The 19,661-nt window shown below is 35.2% G+C and overlaps 1 protein-coding gene across 1 annotated transcript in view; it reads left to right on the top strand.

Moving 5' to 3' along the window:
• The window catches only part of LOC133205218 (neuropeptide SIFamide receptor-like), a 41,208-nt gene continuing 21,547 nt past the window's right edge, over positions 1-19,661 (top strand). The window contains exon 1 of the mRNA XM_061340984.1: positions 1-487. Coding sequence (XP_061196968.1) covers positions 160-487 — 328 coding nt within the window. The 5' untranslated portion in view covers positions 1-159. The remainder of the gene's footprint in view (positions 488-19,661) is intronic.

The raw sequence follows: 19,661 nt of genomic DNA, 5'->3' as shown, positions 1-19,661 counted from the left end.
GTGATTTAAAAGAGTGACATCTCGGAAGTTTCGCTCATTATATTTCCGCTACGCTGTCCATCAGTACCACGTGTTGTCTCGAAGAGATAAAGCAACTCACTAATCAATTTCTAACAAAGGATGGGCCATTATATATTATCACGGACATAGAAGCATAACATGATTTGTGATTCCAACATGACTTCCACGTTATCTTACTTTACTTTGCAAGATACACCTCAAAGTCCAAACGGAAATGCAAGTAATGTCAGTGTAAAACATCTGTTTATTCTTAAACAGCCAACATATATGATTGCTATTTACTCAATTGCGTACAGTGTCGTGTTTTTGTGTGCTCTTTTTGGAAACCTTATGGTGGTAACAGTTGTGTTCAGATACAGGGCCATGCGGACTGTGACTAACTGCTTCATTGTTAACCTAGCTGTAGCGGATATTCTTGTTGCAATTTTTAATCTTCCAATCACTTTGTTGTCAAATTTTTACTTAGGTAAGTACCTCTCAAATTTGTGTAAAAGCTTGCTTGCAGAAAAAAAAATTCAACAAAAATTAAGCAAACTTGAAAGATAAGAAAAGGTTTTACAGGGAAGAATCCGTGTTGGAATTTTTTTTAAAAGAGCATCATTTCGGGTATATAGAGAATGTAGTTTAGTTTGAAATTATTACATTGTTTCTATTATGAGTAACCATCGTTGAAAAAACTTTTAATTTCTTATTCTTTTCCCTTCTTAATATACAGAATAGTATATAACATTCCGGACTTGAGATGTAAATTCAAACAATCAGATGTCTCTGCGCAATGTATGATTTTTTCTAAAAATATTTCAATTTTCAAAGACCAATTGGTAAAAATACAGACGTACTCTTTTCCAATTTTACATTGCAAAATGCATTTCAAATATATAAATATGATATGCCAATATTATAGAGAAGGATTTATCCGGAATTGTGGAAGTGGAGAAATCCTGCTCTAGAGCAGACTTTCCAAGGTGGGAAATTGAATCCTAGAGCCATTTTCCCTTATTATCAACCTAAGTATGATTTCCCCTCCTTAATGGTATAATTTATAATTTCAATTTAGTGGTAGGAATAAAGTTAACACATTGTTAAAAGGATGTAGATAATTTTGTGATTTTTTGGAGAATTTATTGTACGCTTCGAATCTATAGAGGCACTGCAACCAACCAACCGGCCCCCTCCCTCTCTTATTTCTTTGGAGATAGCTGATAATCAAACATTGGTCAGAAATGAAAATAAAGTTATCAACTTGATGAACTGTATGATTTATTTTTAGGTATATATCACAGTAAATATGTGCATGTAATCAGGAATTTCATGTATTTTCTGAATTTTAGGAACTACACGAAATTCCTACTATACGTAGGAAATACTAACTAAAAGTGTTTCCTGCTTTCAGTTAGGAAATACATGTATTTATTGAATTTTTCAACACTTTTTATCACACGTTTTTCAGTGTTTTGGTAAGATAATTTAAAATTATGAACCATTATTTTTGATGTCCAACAATTTAAATCTTTTCCTTACCGAGTAATATTCAGTGAGTAGAGTGTACATGTAGCTCTCTGAATAGGCTGTACACACATTTAACAGCCCACAGATCTTTGGTTGATTATCTTTCCATTTTAAATGGCTTTTTTACGCAAGAACACTGTACTTGGTATCAAAATAATAAGCAAGACAAGCAATTATTACATGTACGAAAAGACAATAGGCCCAAGGGCCTTAACAGTCATCTATGCCCAAAAGGAAGAAAAATTGGATGACTAGGGATCAGCAAAATAATTAATTTAGCTTGCCCTCATTTGTCACTATCCCAATGCTGACTAAAAAATGTTTTTGAGCACTGTTAGTAAATCAATCTCATGCCCTGTCACATTGGCCCCTCCGAGTCCTTGAAAAACATTTCATGTACAAAGATAAGGTATTTTTGTCTTATTTTTATTTATCTATTGTCTACCTCACCATTAAAAATTATGAAAGTACTTTTTATATTAAATATCATAAAATTTTAGTATAATTGTGTTATTTAATTGATTTCTCAATTACATTATTTACAGTAATTAATTATCATAGGTGAATAGGAAAAGGGGATAAATTCTTTCACTAGACTATAAATCAATAAATTGATCAAATGGTGCAGAATTTCAGAAATCTGGTATTAATACCCTTGCTTGTTACAACTTTATATACTCTGTTTGCTCCTTAGATGCCTAGAAGCAGAGAACATTTTCAAAAAGATAATGCACTTTCTCTATATAAACACCAGAGTCCTCCTCAAACAGAACCCCTAACCCTGGTGCCACATATTTTTAAAATTTGAAAGAAGCACTCTTTAACTTCATAACAGTGCACTTAGTTTATCTGCTATATACCCTGGAGCAGAGAATATTTTCAAAGAATAAATGCATTTTCACTACATAATCAAAACAGCCCCCACTTTCACACCAAAACCCTCGACTCAGAAGCTATTAAATTCAAAATAAATAATTGGGAGTCGGGCCGACAAACAATTTTTCAAAGATGGCCTAATTTTGATGGCTTTAGCCCTAAGCCCCGGGGGGGGGGGGAGGCAGGAATCATGAAATTCACACCTTTTGCTCCCCTTCTCTCAAAGATGTTCTGTGCCAAAGTTTCAGTGGTTCAAGAAAAGGAGGTGAAAATGTTCAAATGTAAGTGCGTGACAACGGACGAAACAGATAGCAAAAGGTTACCTAAGTGACAGGAGATAGTTATAATCTGTTTTCGAAGTATGTACATGCTCTTTTTTTTTTAAATAATTGATAGCCCTTCATATTTAATGACTGAATAATTTGTGCTGTTTTTGAGATTTAATATAAATTAATAAATTCTACAAGATATATATTTATATAAAAGGATAAAGTTCATAATAAAGTAGAGTGCATGTATTTGCATATGTCATGTGCATAATTAAGCAAGACCTCTATAGATTTACTATCATACTTAAATCTGTTTGCATATTTATAGTCTTAAAATCTGGAGATATGTATTGAAAACTTAATAAAGAAAAGGGAATCTCAGGAAGATTCCGTTCGATACTTCGTTTCCGTTTCCATCGAAGGCACTTATTAAAGAATAATTCAATTGTGTTCTTAATTATGAAGGAATGAAATGCTGTAAGAATTTGCCAGAAAATATTGCTAGTAGTCAATACCATCAATCTGTTGAAATCAATGTTTGACCAATGTCACCTTCGGGCAAGGCTTCACGGAATGTTCCTGTAAAAGTGGATACTTCAACAGAACCTGTAAATGCCCGAAAGCGAATGTACTACGTAACTCTAGGAGCCACAATAATCTTTTATGCCACAATAAGTAAACCTTGCAGTATATCGAGGAATCTTTTAATTCTTTGTATGTTTTTATGGAAAACTTCATCTTGTATGATTTTTTTCAGTTATAGGGCAATACTGAACCTAGCCAATTCGATACGAATCACGATACGGGAGATGCGATACAATACATAACGTATTCCATCAGATTGTTGTGTGTCATGAAAATACATCAAGGGTTCCAAAGTTATTCAATAATAAACATAATAACGATTTAACACTTAAGTTACTCGACTAGAAAAAAAAACACTCAGGACTTCAGAAATGGACCATTAATGTATTACAATTTTTTTCATAAAAATGAGTCTGTCAACATTTTCGATACTCAGTACACTGCTTGCAGCAGTGACTATATCCCCTGCAATACAGATAGCCCTTTCATCACGATAAATTAAAGTCCAGGCTTTTTAACATCATAGACTGCTGCTTTTTCAATAAAAATGGAACTCGTAAATATACTTACCTTGTAATTGGTCATTTGCAAAAAGCATTCTGTTTGTACACACAAGTACTCTGAAGTTGTTAAAAAGATGCTTGAGTTTTTGATTGACTATACAGTATGTATGAAGTTTTTGGAGATCAGGTCTTTCAACAATCTGTTGGAATTTCCATTGGTACAATTGTGCCCCTTATTAGCAGAACTATTTTTGTATTCATATGAAGCAGAATCTATTCAAAAATTTCTTTAAAAAAAAAACTTCTTGAGAAGAAGAAAACACTTGCTGTGACCTTCAACTCGACATTCAGATATATCGAAAACGAATTATCAATTAAAAATGGTTACTTCAATTCATATGTCAACTCAATATATCCCAGTGAGCTTAAAATTAAAGATACCACAGAGTCTGACACATGTTTCATATTGGGACATTTTACTAGAAAAAGACTTTAATGATAACCTAACAACAAAGCTTTATGATAAGCGTGATGACTTCAATTTTTCAATCGTCAGCTTTCCTTACTTATGTAGGAATATACTCTTAACACCTGCATATGGGTTTTAGTCTCCCAGTTGATTCGATACGCAAGAGCATGCTCTACGTATGAACAATTTCAAGCTATTGACAAACAAATTGATAAAACAAGGATATCAACAGTCTCGTTTGAAATCATTTCGCAAGTTTTATTATGGTCGATACAAAGACCTTGTCAGCAAATACAGCCTATCGTTAAGTCCAATGCTGACTGACTTTTTCATACTAATTGTTAGGTCTTTATTTACACACTGAATTGTCTACGGAATTTTCCGTTTTACCCGATCATCACAAGGAGCACATGGCGGGTGTGACCGGTTGGCAGGGGATGCTCCTCCATGGCACCTGAACACACCTCTGATGTTTTTGGAGGTCCGTGTTTGCTCTGCTCCTGGACTTTGAGCTTGTATACACTGTAAAAATATGTTTAGAATCCAAACACTTTTATATACACTTTGTTGTCATATCCTTTTTATTAATACTAGATGAAATCCCGCGTATTGAATTGAATTTTTACCAATACTGACGGAACAATTCCAAGAAAATACATTCTAGTTTCTAATGACAGTTAATTACAGTCTAACAGCAGGAAAAATACTTTGTTTAAAATTCCGCAGTTAGTTTCGGAGCAGTTAGTTTCGGAGCAGAAGTAGATAATTATACCCCCTCCCTTATTTTTGCAAAAACTTGAAAAATATGAATTTCATGAATTGATGTTTATTTTGATACCTGTTATACTATGTTATAGATATTGTACTTCGGATGCTTTTATTCCGCTCTAGAGTCGCGGAGAAAGGAGTTGATCCTTACGTCGCGGATTCGAATCCCAATGTGGGACGTGGAGACAGGTCCTTCGGATGAGACCATATAAACCGAGGTCCCGTGTGGCAGTAGGTGCTGGCACGAAAAAGATCCCTCACTGCTCAATGGCCCTGAGTTCCGAATATAGGTCAAAATTTGCAGCTCTCCACCGGCAAGTGGTGGCGTCTCCATATGAGTGAAATATTCTCGAGAGGGACGTTAAACAATAACAAACAAATCATTAAAAATTGACAGTAACTTAAATCCGCCATCCGTAACAACCACAGTACTCTATTTTGCGATTTCAGGGCTGTTTATCGAAAATGAAAGTAGACTTTTAATTAAATTTAATAACTATGCGAGTGAAATCTTAATATAGTTTACGGACATCACCTCATACATGTACCTTGTGTATTCTTTGAGAAGAAAGTATGAAATCTGGTGCAAGCGTTTCGAAGTTTATTCGCAAAATTTATTTATTTATAAGTATAGATGTTTAATTCCTAAACATGTAAAATTTCTAAACATGTATGAGAAAGTGTTTAGAATTTAAACACTTGTGTGTTTAGATATGTTTAATTTCTAAGCACACAGATGTTTGAATTCTTAAAGAGCACAATATCAAAACTTTACCGATTATTTCAAATAGGCTTTATTAAAAATATTTTAAATAAAAATGATAAAATGTATATTTGAATAGATATTTATAATTAATTACAATATCAATTGGCTGCAGACAGTTCTCCTCTTGTCCATCACAAAAAATATCAAATTTGATTAACTTTCAGTAACTTCTTCACTGGTACCAAATATGATTTGTACCCACAAATGCCAAAAGTAATCCATAGCGAATGCACAAGAATAATTTTAGGTATTCAAAACTGTTGATTTTACTCAGTAGTCTTCACAAAATTAAGATTCTAGGTACTGATTATGGAAAAAAATTTGCACTTGCAGATGACACCGGGTCCTCAGATACAGCATACATATATTTTTTGCTAAATGAGCTCGATCTGGACTATTTATTTAACCTATAGGATACAAAATCAGATTTAAATAAAAGTACCATACTCACTTAAATTTAACAAATTTGATAAACATAATTGTTCAAGTTTTAGTAAAACTATCATACTGATATCAATATAAATTTAATATTTACTCCTCTCCGGCAAGGGTATGAACTAATTCAAGATATCCGAAGTTAACTTTATATAAGTTGCTCATCGTGGTGAATTCATGTAAGGTGGCAGAGGATAGTTTTTTTAATGCCAAACATGTGCCGAGGGGGTACACATATACATATGCGATCCATAAAAACATGTACATGGGGACAATTTTCCAGGGGCTAATTAATTACAATTCATATGCCCATGGTTCACAAAATATGTCAACAAATTACATGTAATCTGCCTATTAGCGTGCACATGTACCAAAAATGCACCTGGGGACTCCCCAAATTTTGGCTTGTTTTTCCAAGATTTGGGCCTCAGTCGCACCCATACAACCCACCCCCAGGCCCGAGCGAGCAATTGATATGGGGCCATTCACCTTCCCTCTGAGATACACACCTTCTAAAGCCTACTGCTTTACAGCTGAATTTCCTCTGCAACTGACCACGTGTCATAGTTTCGCATTTACAACTCTGTATATGATAAGCGTCATAGTGACACCTACATGTTGCACATCATTTTTTTTCAGCAAGCACTCTGCTACACTGCAAATGTGTCCCATAATTATTCTAATCATTTTTCTAAATAAAATATCACATCAAACAGGGGATATCTCAGTTTATTAAGAAATTTGACGGGTCTTTAGTACGAAACTATCCCCTGCCACCTACAGAAAAGCAACCAACCTTTAATCTATTTGCAGGACTTTATAAGATGCGCCTTTCCAATGTATTTCACTATTTTTTCACGGTTATTCCTTGGGTTATCAGTAGCTCTCTTTGATATCTCTTTTAGGTTATATGTGATTTTCTTTGTTTCGATAGCCGCTCAAATTAACGTTCAAATATATGTGTCATTTTCATTTTGCAGTAAAACGTGTTTAATTTCTAAATGTGTTTATAAATAAAACGTATTTAGACATGTGTTTAGTTGTTACACAATACTATACATGTTTAGATCTAAACACGTTATGGAAGTGTTTATTTCCTAAACACAATTTTACAGTGTACTGTTCGTTATCTCCATAATTCATTTTTCCAGAAAAGATTGTCGTCCTTTACTTTGTATCACATTATTTTAAAATGTAAATTTGATAATAATTTGGTGACTATTTGTGTTTTGCAAGTTAATTGAAAACGTCATAAATTTTGAATTATGTGTCTTATCCATCATTATCTTTATAGTTGCGACATAATGAAATTCATCTAAATTGCCACCGTAACTATAAAGTGTTCCAACAAATGCAAGATAAACAGAAGGAATATATAACACCCCTGGCTCCTGACCGTTAAGCTCTATTTCTTACTGAGTATAATAAAAAGATGATATATCCATGGTAGTTTTCTGTAATGGAGGAGATCGATGCTTTGATTGTTGCACTCAGAAGTTGAAAAGAGTAAACACTTTTTTAAAGCTCCAATCAAATAATTTCTATATTTTTCGATTGCAACCAGGTTTACAAGGGGAAATTGCTCTCAAATCATGAAGTTTTTGTAAAGTAACCTGTTTTTCGGAATAACATTCCCCTCGCTGATAAATAGTTGAAGAAATTAAAATTCTTACTATCACAGGTGTTTCATAACCATACACTTAGTATGTTTACATAATACCCAAGAGCAGAGAAAGTTTTAGGAGAATTAATGCATTTTCACTATATAATCAATAGAACTATTTTGCTGTATAAATTGTTTGCATTGCTTACATTCATCAACTGTTTTCGAAGTGCTCAAGAAATCAATGAACTTTTACAATACTTCATTTATTTCCGCATCCGAGGTTTTTCTTTAATTATTGGGATCATTCCTTCTTTGATGAAATCAACAATGCATTAAAGAGCGCATTAATTATTATTAACCGGCTTATTTGACAAAATAACAAGGTCAAGATCTGACAAGGTCAAGAGGTAAATAAATAGAAATTATAGTTTCACAATTAAATCAATATAAAGTCGCATACAACACAAGGGTCTGTCCATGTCGAATCAATAACATTATGTCATTAGGCAAGGTTAAGTTCAGTATAAAATGGCCAAATTCCGCTATTTTTTTTAAAGAGTTTTTGTCCATACTGGCAAGCTCTTTACTTTTGGGGTGTCAAAACACAAAATCGCTAAAGGAGAAACGTCGAGAAAGTTAACATCTTCGGCATCGATTGATTGAATATTGTTTTACGTCCCATTCGAGAATTTTTCACTCATAAAGAGACGTCACCGTATGCCGGTGAAAGGCTTCAAATTTAGACCTATACTCGGCACTTGGGGCCATAGAGCATTGAGGATTCTTTACTGTGCCAACGCCTAACGTGACACGGGACCTCGGTTTTTAAGGTCTCATCCGAAAGACCCGTTACTTTTACTTCTAATGCCGGGCGCTTGGCGAAGGAACAGTCACTACCAATGTTTACGTCTTAGGTCTTGACGCGGCGCGACGAACGAGAATCGAAACCGGGCCTCCCGATCATGAAGCAAACGCCCTACCACTAGGCAAACTACACCGGTTCTTCGGCATTGAAGACGTTGACAGGTCAGGTAAGAGATTTAAATAGCAGTCCGTCTTTATGATATATATTGCAATGAATGGATCTTATTGTCTACGGATTTTACCGTTATTTCCCGATCATGACAATGAGCACACGGCGGGTGTGACCGGTCGACAGGGGATGCTCACTTCTCCATGGCACCTTATCCCACCTCTGATGTTTTTGGAGGTCCGTGTTCGCTCTTCTCCCGATTTTTATCGTTTTAATAGACTTTGAGCTTGAATACTGTTCGTTGTCTCCATTTTTATTAATATAATAGCAGTGTAAATTTTGTTCTTGAATATAATACACATGCAACAACCATAAATTAAGATCGGCCCTAGTTACCGTATATACTCGCCTATAAGTCGGTCCGCCTATAAGTCGGTTGTATTTTTGAAGCTTATATTAGAGGGATTGACTTTCTAAAATACCAATCTTTTTATAATTCGCCTGTAAGTCGGACATAGAGTTTTAGACCAAAGTTTAGCTCCCAAAAATCCGACTTATAGGCGAGTATATACGGTAATTTCCGAAACAGATTGTTTTTCAATATTTTTAAATAGGTCTATATATAAGTATAGAAGTTGTTTTTATTTGCCATTCACGACAAAGATGAATATTTAGAGCTGTGAAGTTGGTTGTGTTCATAGGAAAATCTAACCCCCCTTCTTTTATTTTTTCCTTGCATAGATTACTCATAAGATTGTGTAAAAGACACTGCTTAAACCGCAGTAAAAAATCAGTAACGTGTTAAATGATTTTAGATTCACAATTTATTCTTAAAAATACATGTAAATCAAATGTAACCCCCTTTTTTTATATATTTTTTATTTTTATAAATACTGAAAGGAAAAAAAAAACGCAGGGTAAACTTTTTAGGTGAAATAAGGTTATATTTTTCAGACGTATTTTTCAGTATTCCTATCTAACATTAAATTTCATCTTTAATAAACATGTAACCAAAATCCCATTTGATTTCCCCCAATAATTCATGAGTTATTGAAACTCGTATGACGGTACCCCCCGAAAGTGAACATTCTCATTATCTCACGTCTCCCTCGTGCATCTGTCACAGCCTTGATTCTCCCATGCAAGGAGTTTATCAGTGTGTTTATCCTTCTAATAGGGATATTATTCAGCCCTTCCGACAAGGCAGCCTTAAGTTGATTGAAATCAGCTTGGGCATTTTGAATCCTATCGTCCACGTAGTCCTAAAGATGTTCGATGCGAAATGATGTTCGATAGTTTGCGAGAATGTCGACAAACCCTGGCAGCATTGCGACGGGGTTAACATGTCGAAAAAAAAAATAGGCAAACGACGCACGTGTGCGCGATTGAGAGGAACACCAACGTAAAGTTGACGAGCTGAATCACAAACTAAAATCGCGCAATCGATTTCCTACAATTTTCGGGTGAATGTACCGACTATCATAGCCTACTGTAATAATAGCAGTTTATGGGTAATGTGATGGTGATTATACAAGTGGCAGGATGAATAGCCCGATCATGATGTGGCGCTGTTACGCGTCAACGTCGTCGTCAAGGTTGGTTAGAAACCCCTTTGACGACGGATAAGACTTTCTATGGGTGGAAAAATTCACAACAAACTGCACAGAAACCTGTTGTTGCCTTTTTCCTTCCTTAGGCAATGCAATAGCCAGACCCCATGGAACTTCCGTCAACCGTACCATGATTGCAAGAAATGCACATCGTCTGTAAATATCGAAAAACCATATGTATAACTTATGTGTAGCAATAAATGCAGTAAATGGTACTAAGAGATGTGTTGAAAACCATTTCGTCATCAATATGTACGTGTTTTCGGCTTTTACCGTTTTCCCTACGTGAAATCACACATTGAGTAATTCTAAACACTGATTTTAATGCACAGGAACCAAGATATCCCTCTGACCAATTTTCGGTTAAGCAGTAAAAGAAAACTTGCATATTATGTTGCCCTGTGTTTCTTTTTCCTTTCAGTATATATAATTTTGTCTTAGTTTTATATGCATTTTTTACTTCTTTACTTTCCAGTATTGGGAAAAATATTGCTGCGTTCCTGGATGTAGCAATACTTCTTAAACATTGGATAAATATGGAAATAAAATAATATTGAATTTCTTCCTCTTGTCGGCGAAAAGGGCAGATATTAAACGTCTCTGGATTCAGCAACTTCGACATGTGAGAGCAAATTTGGTTGTTACAGCCCACACCAGACTTTGCAGTGTCCACTTTGAGGGTACATTTACAGAGGAACCTAATTTTTTTCTACACAATTTTTCCAAGTAAACCCAAAAAGGAAACAAAATCCCGACGACCTCTTGTAAGAAAAATTGAAAATGCATTTCAAAATGAAAGTTCAGGGCAATATGATACTGAAAACACACAAAATAATCCCTTGTCAATTTTCAATGATGTTGGAATACAAACTGACCTCGAATATTTTTATTCAAAAAATGCATACACAAAAACAGAAGAGCATTGTGTACATGTTACAACCCAGACAACAGGTAGCCCCTTGTCTCCTGTTTATGCTGAAGTTCAGGCAGATCCGTCTAGAATGACATACGAAGATATAAAAGATGATGATTCTACAGCAAGATTTTACACAGGTTTTGTAACTTTTAAAATTTTTGGGTGTTCTTTGCAGTGCGGAAGCAGAGTTATTGTGCTGAGAAAATTACTTGGAGAGGCGAGGTCATATCATGAACCAGAGGTAAAGAAGCCTGGCAGAAAACATTTCTTGAGACCAGTCGATGAATTCTTGGTCTGCATTAGACTTCGTTTAGCATTGCTTCAGGAACACCTTGCTGATATTTACTGGGTATGGGAAACAACAGTATCACGAGTAATGAAACTTGGATTAACTTCCTCTATATATAGACCACTACAAATCCTTAATAAAGTGGGTCTCAAGGGAGCAGATTTTATGTAACTTACCAAAGCTTTTTAGCATGGACACAGACACTATAGAATTATGCTTGACTGCGCAGAATTTTTTTCTATTCAAAAAACCTCTTTAAAGGTACAGTGGATGACATTGCTCGAATACAAACATTCAAACACTTCAAACATTGATTGGTGTATCAGCAAGTGGTATGGTAACCTTTGTGTCAAAACTGTGGGGTGGAAATGTGTCAGACAGACACATTACTCAGCACGATGGATTCCTTTTAAGACTATCACCAGGTGATGTTGTAATGGCAGATAAAGGTTTCACAATAGACGATTTGATACAAGCGGAAGTTGGATTGAGCATTCCATCACGAGTATCAAGTATATGCCAGATTTCAAAACATGATTTCTTTAAAACAAATAGAATAGCTTCAGCCAGAATAGTAGTGGGAATGAAGATAGAAAAGATCAAAAACTACAATATTTTAAACTCAATTTTACCAATTTCATAAGTGCACTTAGCACAATAAATTATAGTTATCTGTTCATCTTTAACTTTGCCTCCACTTCGTAAGTGACATGAATATAGTTGATTTAAATTCAGATGTTTTTTTTTCCTGAATACCCATACATGTATTTTGTTCTTATTCCTCTTATGAGGAAATTTACTGTAATACCAGGAACAAGAGGCCCAAAGGCCTTAACGGTCACCTGAGTATAATACAACACTGTAAAGGATCCATAGAAGTATAAATCAAAATTAACTGGAAGATGAAGCTATGTTGCCTAAGAATTTCAATCATAGGTAATCAGAGAATACAGAGCTCACCTCAATGAATGTTGTCTTCAAGTAAGGCAAAATCCCATACTCAACTAATAATCTAGTAGTGTGCATCCCTAGATGCAAGATTTATACAATTTTGATCAGATAGGGCTTGCAGTTACTTGGAATGGACTTACCTAAAAACTTAAAACTAGTCACTCATCCAGAAAATGTAAGTCAAATCCAGCATCTGAAGCAAGTTTGAGAGTGTTCATCCCGTGATGCTTCTTCCGTGCAAGTTAAATTGGGATAGCCCTTATAGTTTCTTGGTAATGGACCTGCTCTAAAAACTTAAACCTGGTAACTCACCTGGAAAATGTAGGTCAAATCCAGCATCCGAACCAAGTCGGGTGGAATGCATGCTTAAATGTATCATCTGTGCAAGTTTGGTCAACATAGGGCTTATAGTTACTTAAAATGAGATCTGCTCCAAAAACCTATTCTGGTCATTCTAACGGAAAATGTAGGTCAGATCCGGCATCCAATCCTTAGATGTATCATCCATGCGAGGTCAATATATGGCTTATAGTTATTTGGAAATGAGACCTGCTCCAGAAACTTTAACATTAACCTGGTCATTCGTTAGCTGAATGCAGTATCTGGAACTTTGACTGGTACAATGAAACATCCAAAAGCATCCTCCATGCATCTCTGAATAATATAAAGCATAGAATTGCTTGAAAAGAAATCTGCTCCAAAATCTTTAACCTGGAACTCCGATGTCGAAGCAGTTCTGACGCCGACACCGACGTCGAAGATATTACATAAGCTCCACCCAGCTTCGTTGAGGTGAGCTAAAAATCGGGTAAAAATATCCTTGCTTATTGTAACATGCAAGACCTTTGGGATCGTACTTGGTTTGCCCAAGTTTTACGAGGATGATTGTTCGAGAATTTTTCACTCATATAGAGACGTCACCATATACCGGTGAAGGGCTTCTAATTTTGACCTATAAACGGTACTCAGGGCCATTGAGCAGTGAGGGATCTTTATCGTGCCAACGCCTGCCGTGACACGGGGCCTCGGTTTTTAAGGTCTCACCCGAAGGACCCGCAACTTTCACTTCAAAGTTCCGGGCGCTTGGCGATGGAATAGCTGCTACCTATTTTTAGCTCTACTGGTCAGAGACCAGGAGAGCCTATGCGATAGTAAGGTGTCCGTCGTCCGTCCGTCTCTGTAAACAATTTTTCAAAACGCTACTACTCCTACAGTTTTGGTCTGATTTCAGTATAACTTGGCACTAAGATGCATAATTTAGTGCATCGGTTTTTGATTTCGATGAACGGTGTTGCTATGGTTACTAAACATAGAAATTTCTGTTAAATTCCTTTAAAATGGTATTCCTCCTACAGTTTTGGTCCGATTTCAATATAACTTGGCACACAAGTAGACTACACCAAGATACATAATTTATCGTTTTTTGTTTGTATGTTGTTTAACGTCCCTCTATCGAGTTTTTCACTCATATGGAGACGCCACCACTTGCCGGTGGAGAGCTGCAAATTTTGTCCTATACTCGGGACTTACGGCCATTGAGCAGTGAGGGATCTCTTTCGTGCCAGCACCTACTGCGACACGGGACCTCGGTTTATACGGTCTCATCCGAAGGACCGGTCTCCACGTCCCACAGTGGGATTTGAACCCGCGACGTAAGGATCAACTCCTTACTTCGCGATTCTAGAGCAGACGCTCTAACCACTGCGCCACGCGGGCGACTAGTGCATCGGTATTTGATTTCGATGAACGTTGTTGCCATGGTTACTAAAAATAGAATTATCTGTGAAATTCCTCCAACAGTTTGTCTGATTTTAATATAACTAGGAACATAAGTAGACTACAATAAGATACATAATTTTATGAATTGATTTTTGATTTTGATGAATGGTTTTTCCATGGTTACTAAAATTAGAAATTTCTGTAAAATTCCTTTTAAAAATACTCCTGCTACAGTTTTGGTCTGATTTCAATCTAATTTGGCACGCAATTAGACTACACTAGGATACATAAAAGTGTGTATTGATTTTTGATTTTGATGAATGGTTTTTCCATGGTTACTAAAATTAGAAATTTCTGTAAAATTCCTTTTAAAAATACTCCTGCTACAGTTTTGGTCTGATTTCAATCTAATTTGGCACGCAATTAGACTACACTAGGATACATAAAAGTGTGTATTGGTTTTTGATTTCATTGAATGGTGTTGCCATGGTTACCTAAAATAAAAATTTCTGTGAAATACTTTCAAAACGCTACTCCTACTACAGTTTTTGTTTGATTTCAATATAACTTTGCACACAAGTAGACCACATTAAGACAATTTTATTTATTGCTGCATGTTGCACAGTTTCAAATCCAAGTGCTGCTTTTCCTTTGTTATACGTACAGACCAGTAGAGCTACAGTCAGATCAGAGACTTCTGGTTTATCGACTTAGGTCAGTCGCGGCCGTGATTCGAATACACGACCTTCCGATCACGGAGCGAACGCTCTACCAATTACGAGGATAATATACAAATACAATGGACACTTTCCTAGTGTGTAAGGTATTAAATATATACTGATATGTTGTTGTCACTTGCCTAGTACATGTACTACTGTAAATCTTCAATGCCTGTTTATTTACTGAAGGTGATACCTCTAGACTATACAAACAACTCAGCTGCTTGCCACTTGGTACCAACACTTGCCTCTTGCAGGGTTCTCCATCATTTCAAATTTAACTGTGGCGCAAGACTTACGCGAAATGATAATATTCGCTTTCATTTCGCGACCGAATTCGCGAAGAAACCAGGAAATAAATTGAAAACACACAACCCCTATAAATCAATAGTTTAATACACAAATGGCATTAATTATTTGGCAAATTGATTAATAGATTTAATACTAAAAACAATTAATAGATATCGATTAAGCATAGCGTAAAACAAAAATTAGGATGTTTCCAAAATAAACATATAATGTGAAAAAGACCCCCAACACATACGCACTACAAAATAAATAAATATTACCTTCTAGAATCTGAAAATAATAGTACCAGTAATAACACATTTTAAGCATTTAACCTTTTTTCATAATTTTGTTTACAAAATGTAACTTATACACCTACAGTGTTCATTATAGGACAGAGGAAATTCTGGTACATGTAAGTCACACAATGACGCTAACATCTATATATTTACATTTATTAGTCTGAAGATTGAAGTATTTTATAACTTGTAAATTTAAAAAAAACCCACTTAAACAGTTTAGAATCATAAACTTATATTTTGGTGGATTTACTCGAATTTTTAATTTTTCAACATTACAAGAACACACGATTACGATACATGTTTGACTCACAGTTCTAATGCAATTTTAGTGACGTGGTTATCTGTAGAACTATTAAAGTAAGAATTAATTGATATTAAAAATTTCATTTGCAATTATCGTGAAGTATGCAAAAAAAAAAAAAAAAAAAAAAATGGCTTGTCTCTTTTCATTCATGTGTCCAGCGAGGTCTACAAGATAATTGCATGATTGTGCAAGCCAAACAATGGGCCCTAATTCGAGTAAATTAACAGTTTAGCTTTACAAACTGAAAATCGGTACATAATTTGGAAATTCAGTTGATTTATAAATTTATACATTTATTCTTCTGACGACGGCGATCTTACTGTGGGGCTGATATTTTAACTGTGGCGGAACTATGGCGCTAAAAAATTTAACTGTGGCGGGGCCGCCACGTTAAACGGCCCATGGAGAACCCTGCTCTTGGGTATACAAACAACTTGGAAGTACTTGTTACCAACACTCACCACTTGGCTGTACAATTTGGCTATTTGCCACTTGTCACAAACTACAACATATCCGTTAGTAATCCTGATTGTCTGTGATCATTTGGTCACTGATAAAGTATAAAACTTTGCGCAGGCATTTACCCATTTTATGGTCTCGATGATTTTACCTGACAAGAACTGACCCATAGTATACCCATACTAATTTGCTATATAAATAATCTTTATGTCAATCTTTTATATTGCTTTACAGGCAAGGATCCGACTTGGAGCATGTTTTGCTCATTTAAGCCAAACGTTCAGTTTTATTTTGTTTCTATATATAAAACATTCTTTCTTGTATTCTCAGTCAATCAAATAACTGTTAATTAAATTAATTGCAAGAATTTCTTAATGAATACAATTCAGCCAAGCGGAGTAATTCTCATTTGCTTCACTTAAAACAATTTTGAAATCTGTTTGCCTCCTAGATATCCAGGATCAAAGAAAATTCACATTTATTAATATTTATATTATTGCATTTAATTTGTTTGCTTAAAAGTCAGGACCAAATAGGAAGATTTTTAAAGAATTAATGTATTTTCAATAAATAATCAACAGAGCCCCGCCCTAATAACAGAACCCCTGACTCAGGGGCCATGAAATGCTCAATTTTAAAGTGGCACCCTTGCTCATCATAACTATCCATTCGGTTTGTTCTTTTAATACCCAAGAGCAGAGGAGAAGATTTTAAAAGAATTAATGCATTTTTAACATATAATAATCAACTGAGCCCCACCCTAATATCAGAACCGTGACCCAGGGGCCATGAATTTCACAATTTTGGAAGGACACCGTTGCTTATCATAACTATACATTTAGTTCATTTGTTTAATACCTAGGAGAGAGGAGAAGATTTTTTAAAATAAATTATGCATTTTTACTATATTTTTAATAGAGCCCCGTCGTAGAACCAGAACCCCTGACCCTGGGGCTATGAATTTCACAATTTTGGTAGAGGGTTCCAAAGAAGAAGCTGAAAATGTTCAAAAGTTTACGACCGACGGAAGCCGAACGACGACGTACAAAAACAGATAGCAATAGGTCACACGAGTGACTCAGGAGACCTTATGAAATTTTTAGATAATGCGAAATTAATAAAACATACATTTAAGTATACCACATTAAGTGGTTTTCAAGGTGGTGTGAATTTCGACGAATTACCATGACGTCACAATATGTCCTGGCCCGGGGTAGCCCGACGGTGTTAATTAAATTAAACACGTAATATAAATGTCTCGCTGTTCACTTTTCGGGAAAAAGTTCCTCGCGCTCCAACATTTTTAAAATCGTTCTCTTCAGCGTGTGAGTTCGCAACCTCCAACTCGGGGAGGGACGATCTAGGTTTCTGCAGTTGTTCCAAGCGCTCCTTGGCTAATAAACACACGGGCGATCCTGTCAATCTGGATACCCAGTTTTACAATGTACATCTTGAGTGAGTACTCAATCGATGGTATGGGATCATCATCACAATACGAATGGGTCTGTGTAGATCTCGACCGGGTTTTCTGTAAATAATTTTCTACGGTACTTTTCTTAAAGTCGGTCTGTTTTGCTACCGTTGCAGGTCCCATCGGAGAAAGAAAAGGCTCCACAAACGAGCAAGAAGACGGCTCCACTATAAAGAAAGAAGGCTCGACTAACAAGACTCCAACGACGAAGACGGCTCTTCAAAATTAAAATCATCCTTAGCCATGAGATCTAGTACATCTACATGTGGGTCAACGTTCATATTTAAATTAGACATTGTTCCTAAAAAAAATAATATACTCTTAAATTCATAAACTGACAAAACCGATAATTTATCTTCCTGAACAAGACCTTTCTCTTGTCTTGTGTCTCGAGCATCACTCAAAATCAACATTTGCATACATGTACAAATACAGTCGATACACAACCGAAGGCACTAGCTCACGATTTCAAATTATGCATGCATTATGTAAAAATAATCTCCACTATAACCCAATTCATATGAGTGTAAAAACAATATACATGTATTTAAACAATCTATGTCAACGAGCACTTCTTATTTTGCCAAAGGTCAACATGTCCAAAAATTTATTTTTACAATAGCTCTAAAACTATGTGGTTTATAAAGTTAAAACTTTTACAGTTTATAAATATATCATTGATTAACAGATAGAAAGTATCACTTGATAACAAATACTTAAAAAATATTTATCGAGAAGAAATTCTTTTTAAAAAAAAAAAAGCATATATTTTTTAAAAATACACCTAATTAATTCCGTACTTTTAGTGAAAACCATCATTGCAGAAACAATATATGTTTATCAATGAAGGGCAAGTTCCAGCCTCTGGAAAGTTGTTCCCTGTTTATTTTGTCCAAATGTTAAGATATGAAACCGAAAGTACATTGCAAATGGCGGCTTTTATCGGGATCTTGTCTTTATACATGGCATGCTTTCAATAACAGCCTTTCAGAGACCATTCACGTCCAACTTGCTCTTCATTGATAAACATATATTATTTCTGCAATGATGGTTTTCACTAAAAGTACAGAATAAAGCAGGTGCACTTATTTAAAAATATGCAATTTTTTTGATTTTTTTTCCTCAAAAAAAATTTTTTTTTTTAAATATTTGTTTTCAAGTGACACTTCCTATCTGTTAATCAATGATATATTTATAAACTGAAAAAGTTTTAACTTTATACCTCATATTGTTTTGGAGCTATTGTAAAAATAATTTTTTGGACATGTTGACCTTTGGCAAAACCTTAACGGACTTATGAAAATGTATATCTTTTACACTCTTAATTCTTACGATGGGAAATACAACACCAACAACAGAGACTAATTGTGAATTAAATGACATCGAATTTTAATATTTATTATACTTATGGACTGATTTTAACTTGAGGTTTGAGGCGTTTGCCCCTTCTACTGAATCGTGGTGATTTGGGTCTGAATCCAAACCTGTCATCCCTTTTCTCCTCAGACTCATTGCTATCATCAGCAATTGTAAAATTCTCTTGTAAATTAAAATACACCCCCTTTCCCTTAACTGAGTCTAATTTCTGACTGGGAAACTGTAAATGGTCTTTATGTACTATTTTTAGTTTTCCGTCACTGCATCTTTTTCTTTCGTAAGTTATATCTGATAACATTAGGCCCTGTCCAACCTAAACCAAGTTTTTCATTTGCTTCCGGTGGATACCAAAGTTTTTGATTTGCTTCCGGTGGTTCAAATAACCTCAACTTTAATTTAGTGTCGTAATAACGCTTTTGATTCTGGAAAATACTCTGTAAATTTTCATGCGCGAAGTCAAATGCGTTTTGCATTGC

The sequence above is a fragment of the Saccostrea echinata genome, unplaced genomic scaffold, assembly GCF_033153115.1.
Source record: "Saccostrea echinata isolate AGI-Se365-2 ecotype Australia unplaced genomic scaffold, CSIRO_AGI_Sech_v1 ptg000002l, whole genome shotgun sequence".
Taxonomy (NCBI): Eukaryota; Metazoa; Mollusca; class Bivalvia; order Ostreida; family Ostreidae; genus Saccostrea; species Saccostrea echinata.
This window is presented reverse-complemented; position numbering and strand designations above follow the sequence as displayed.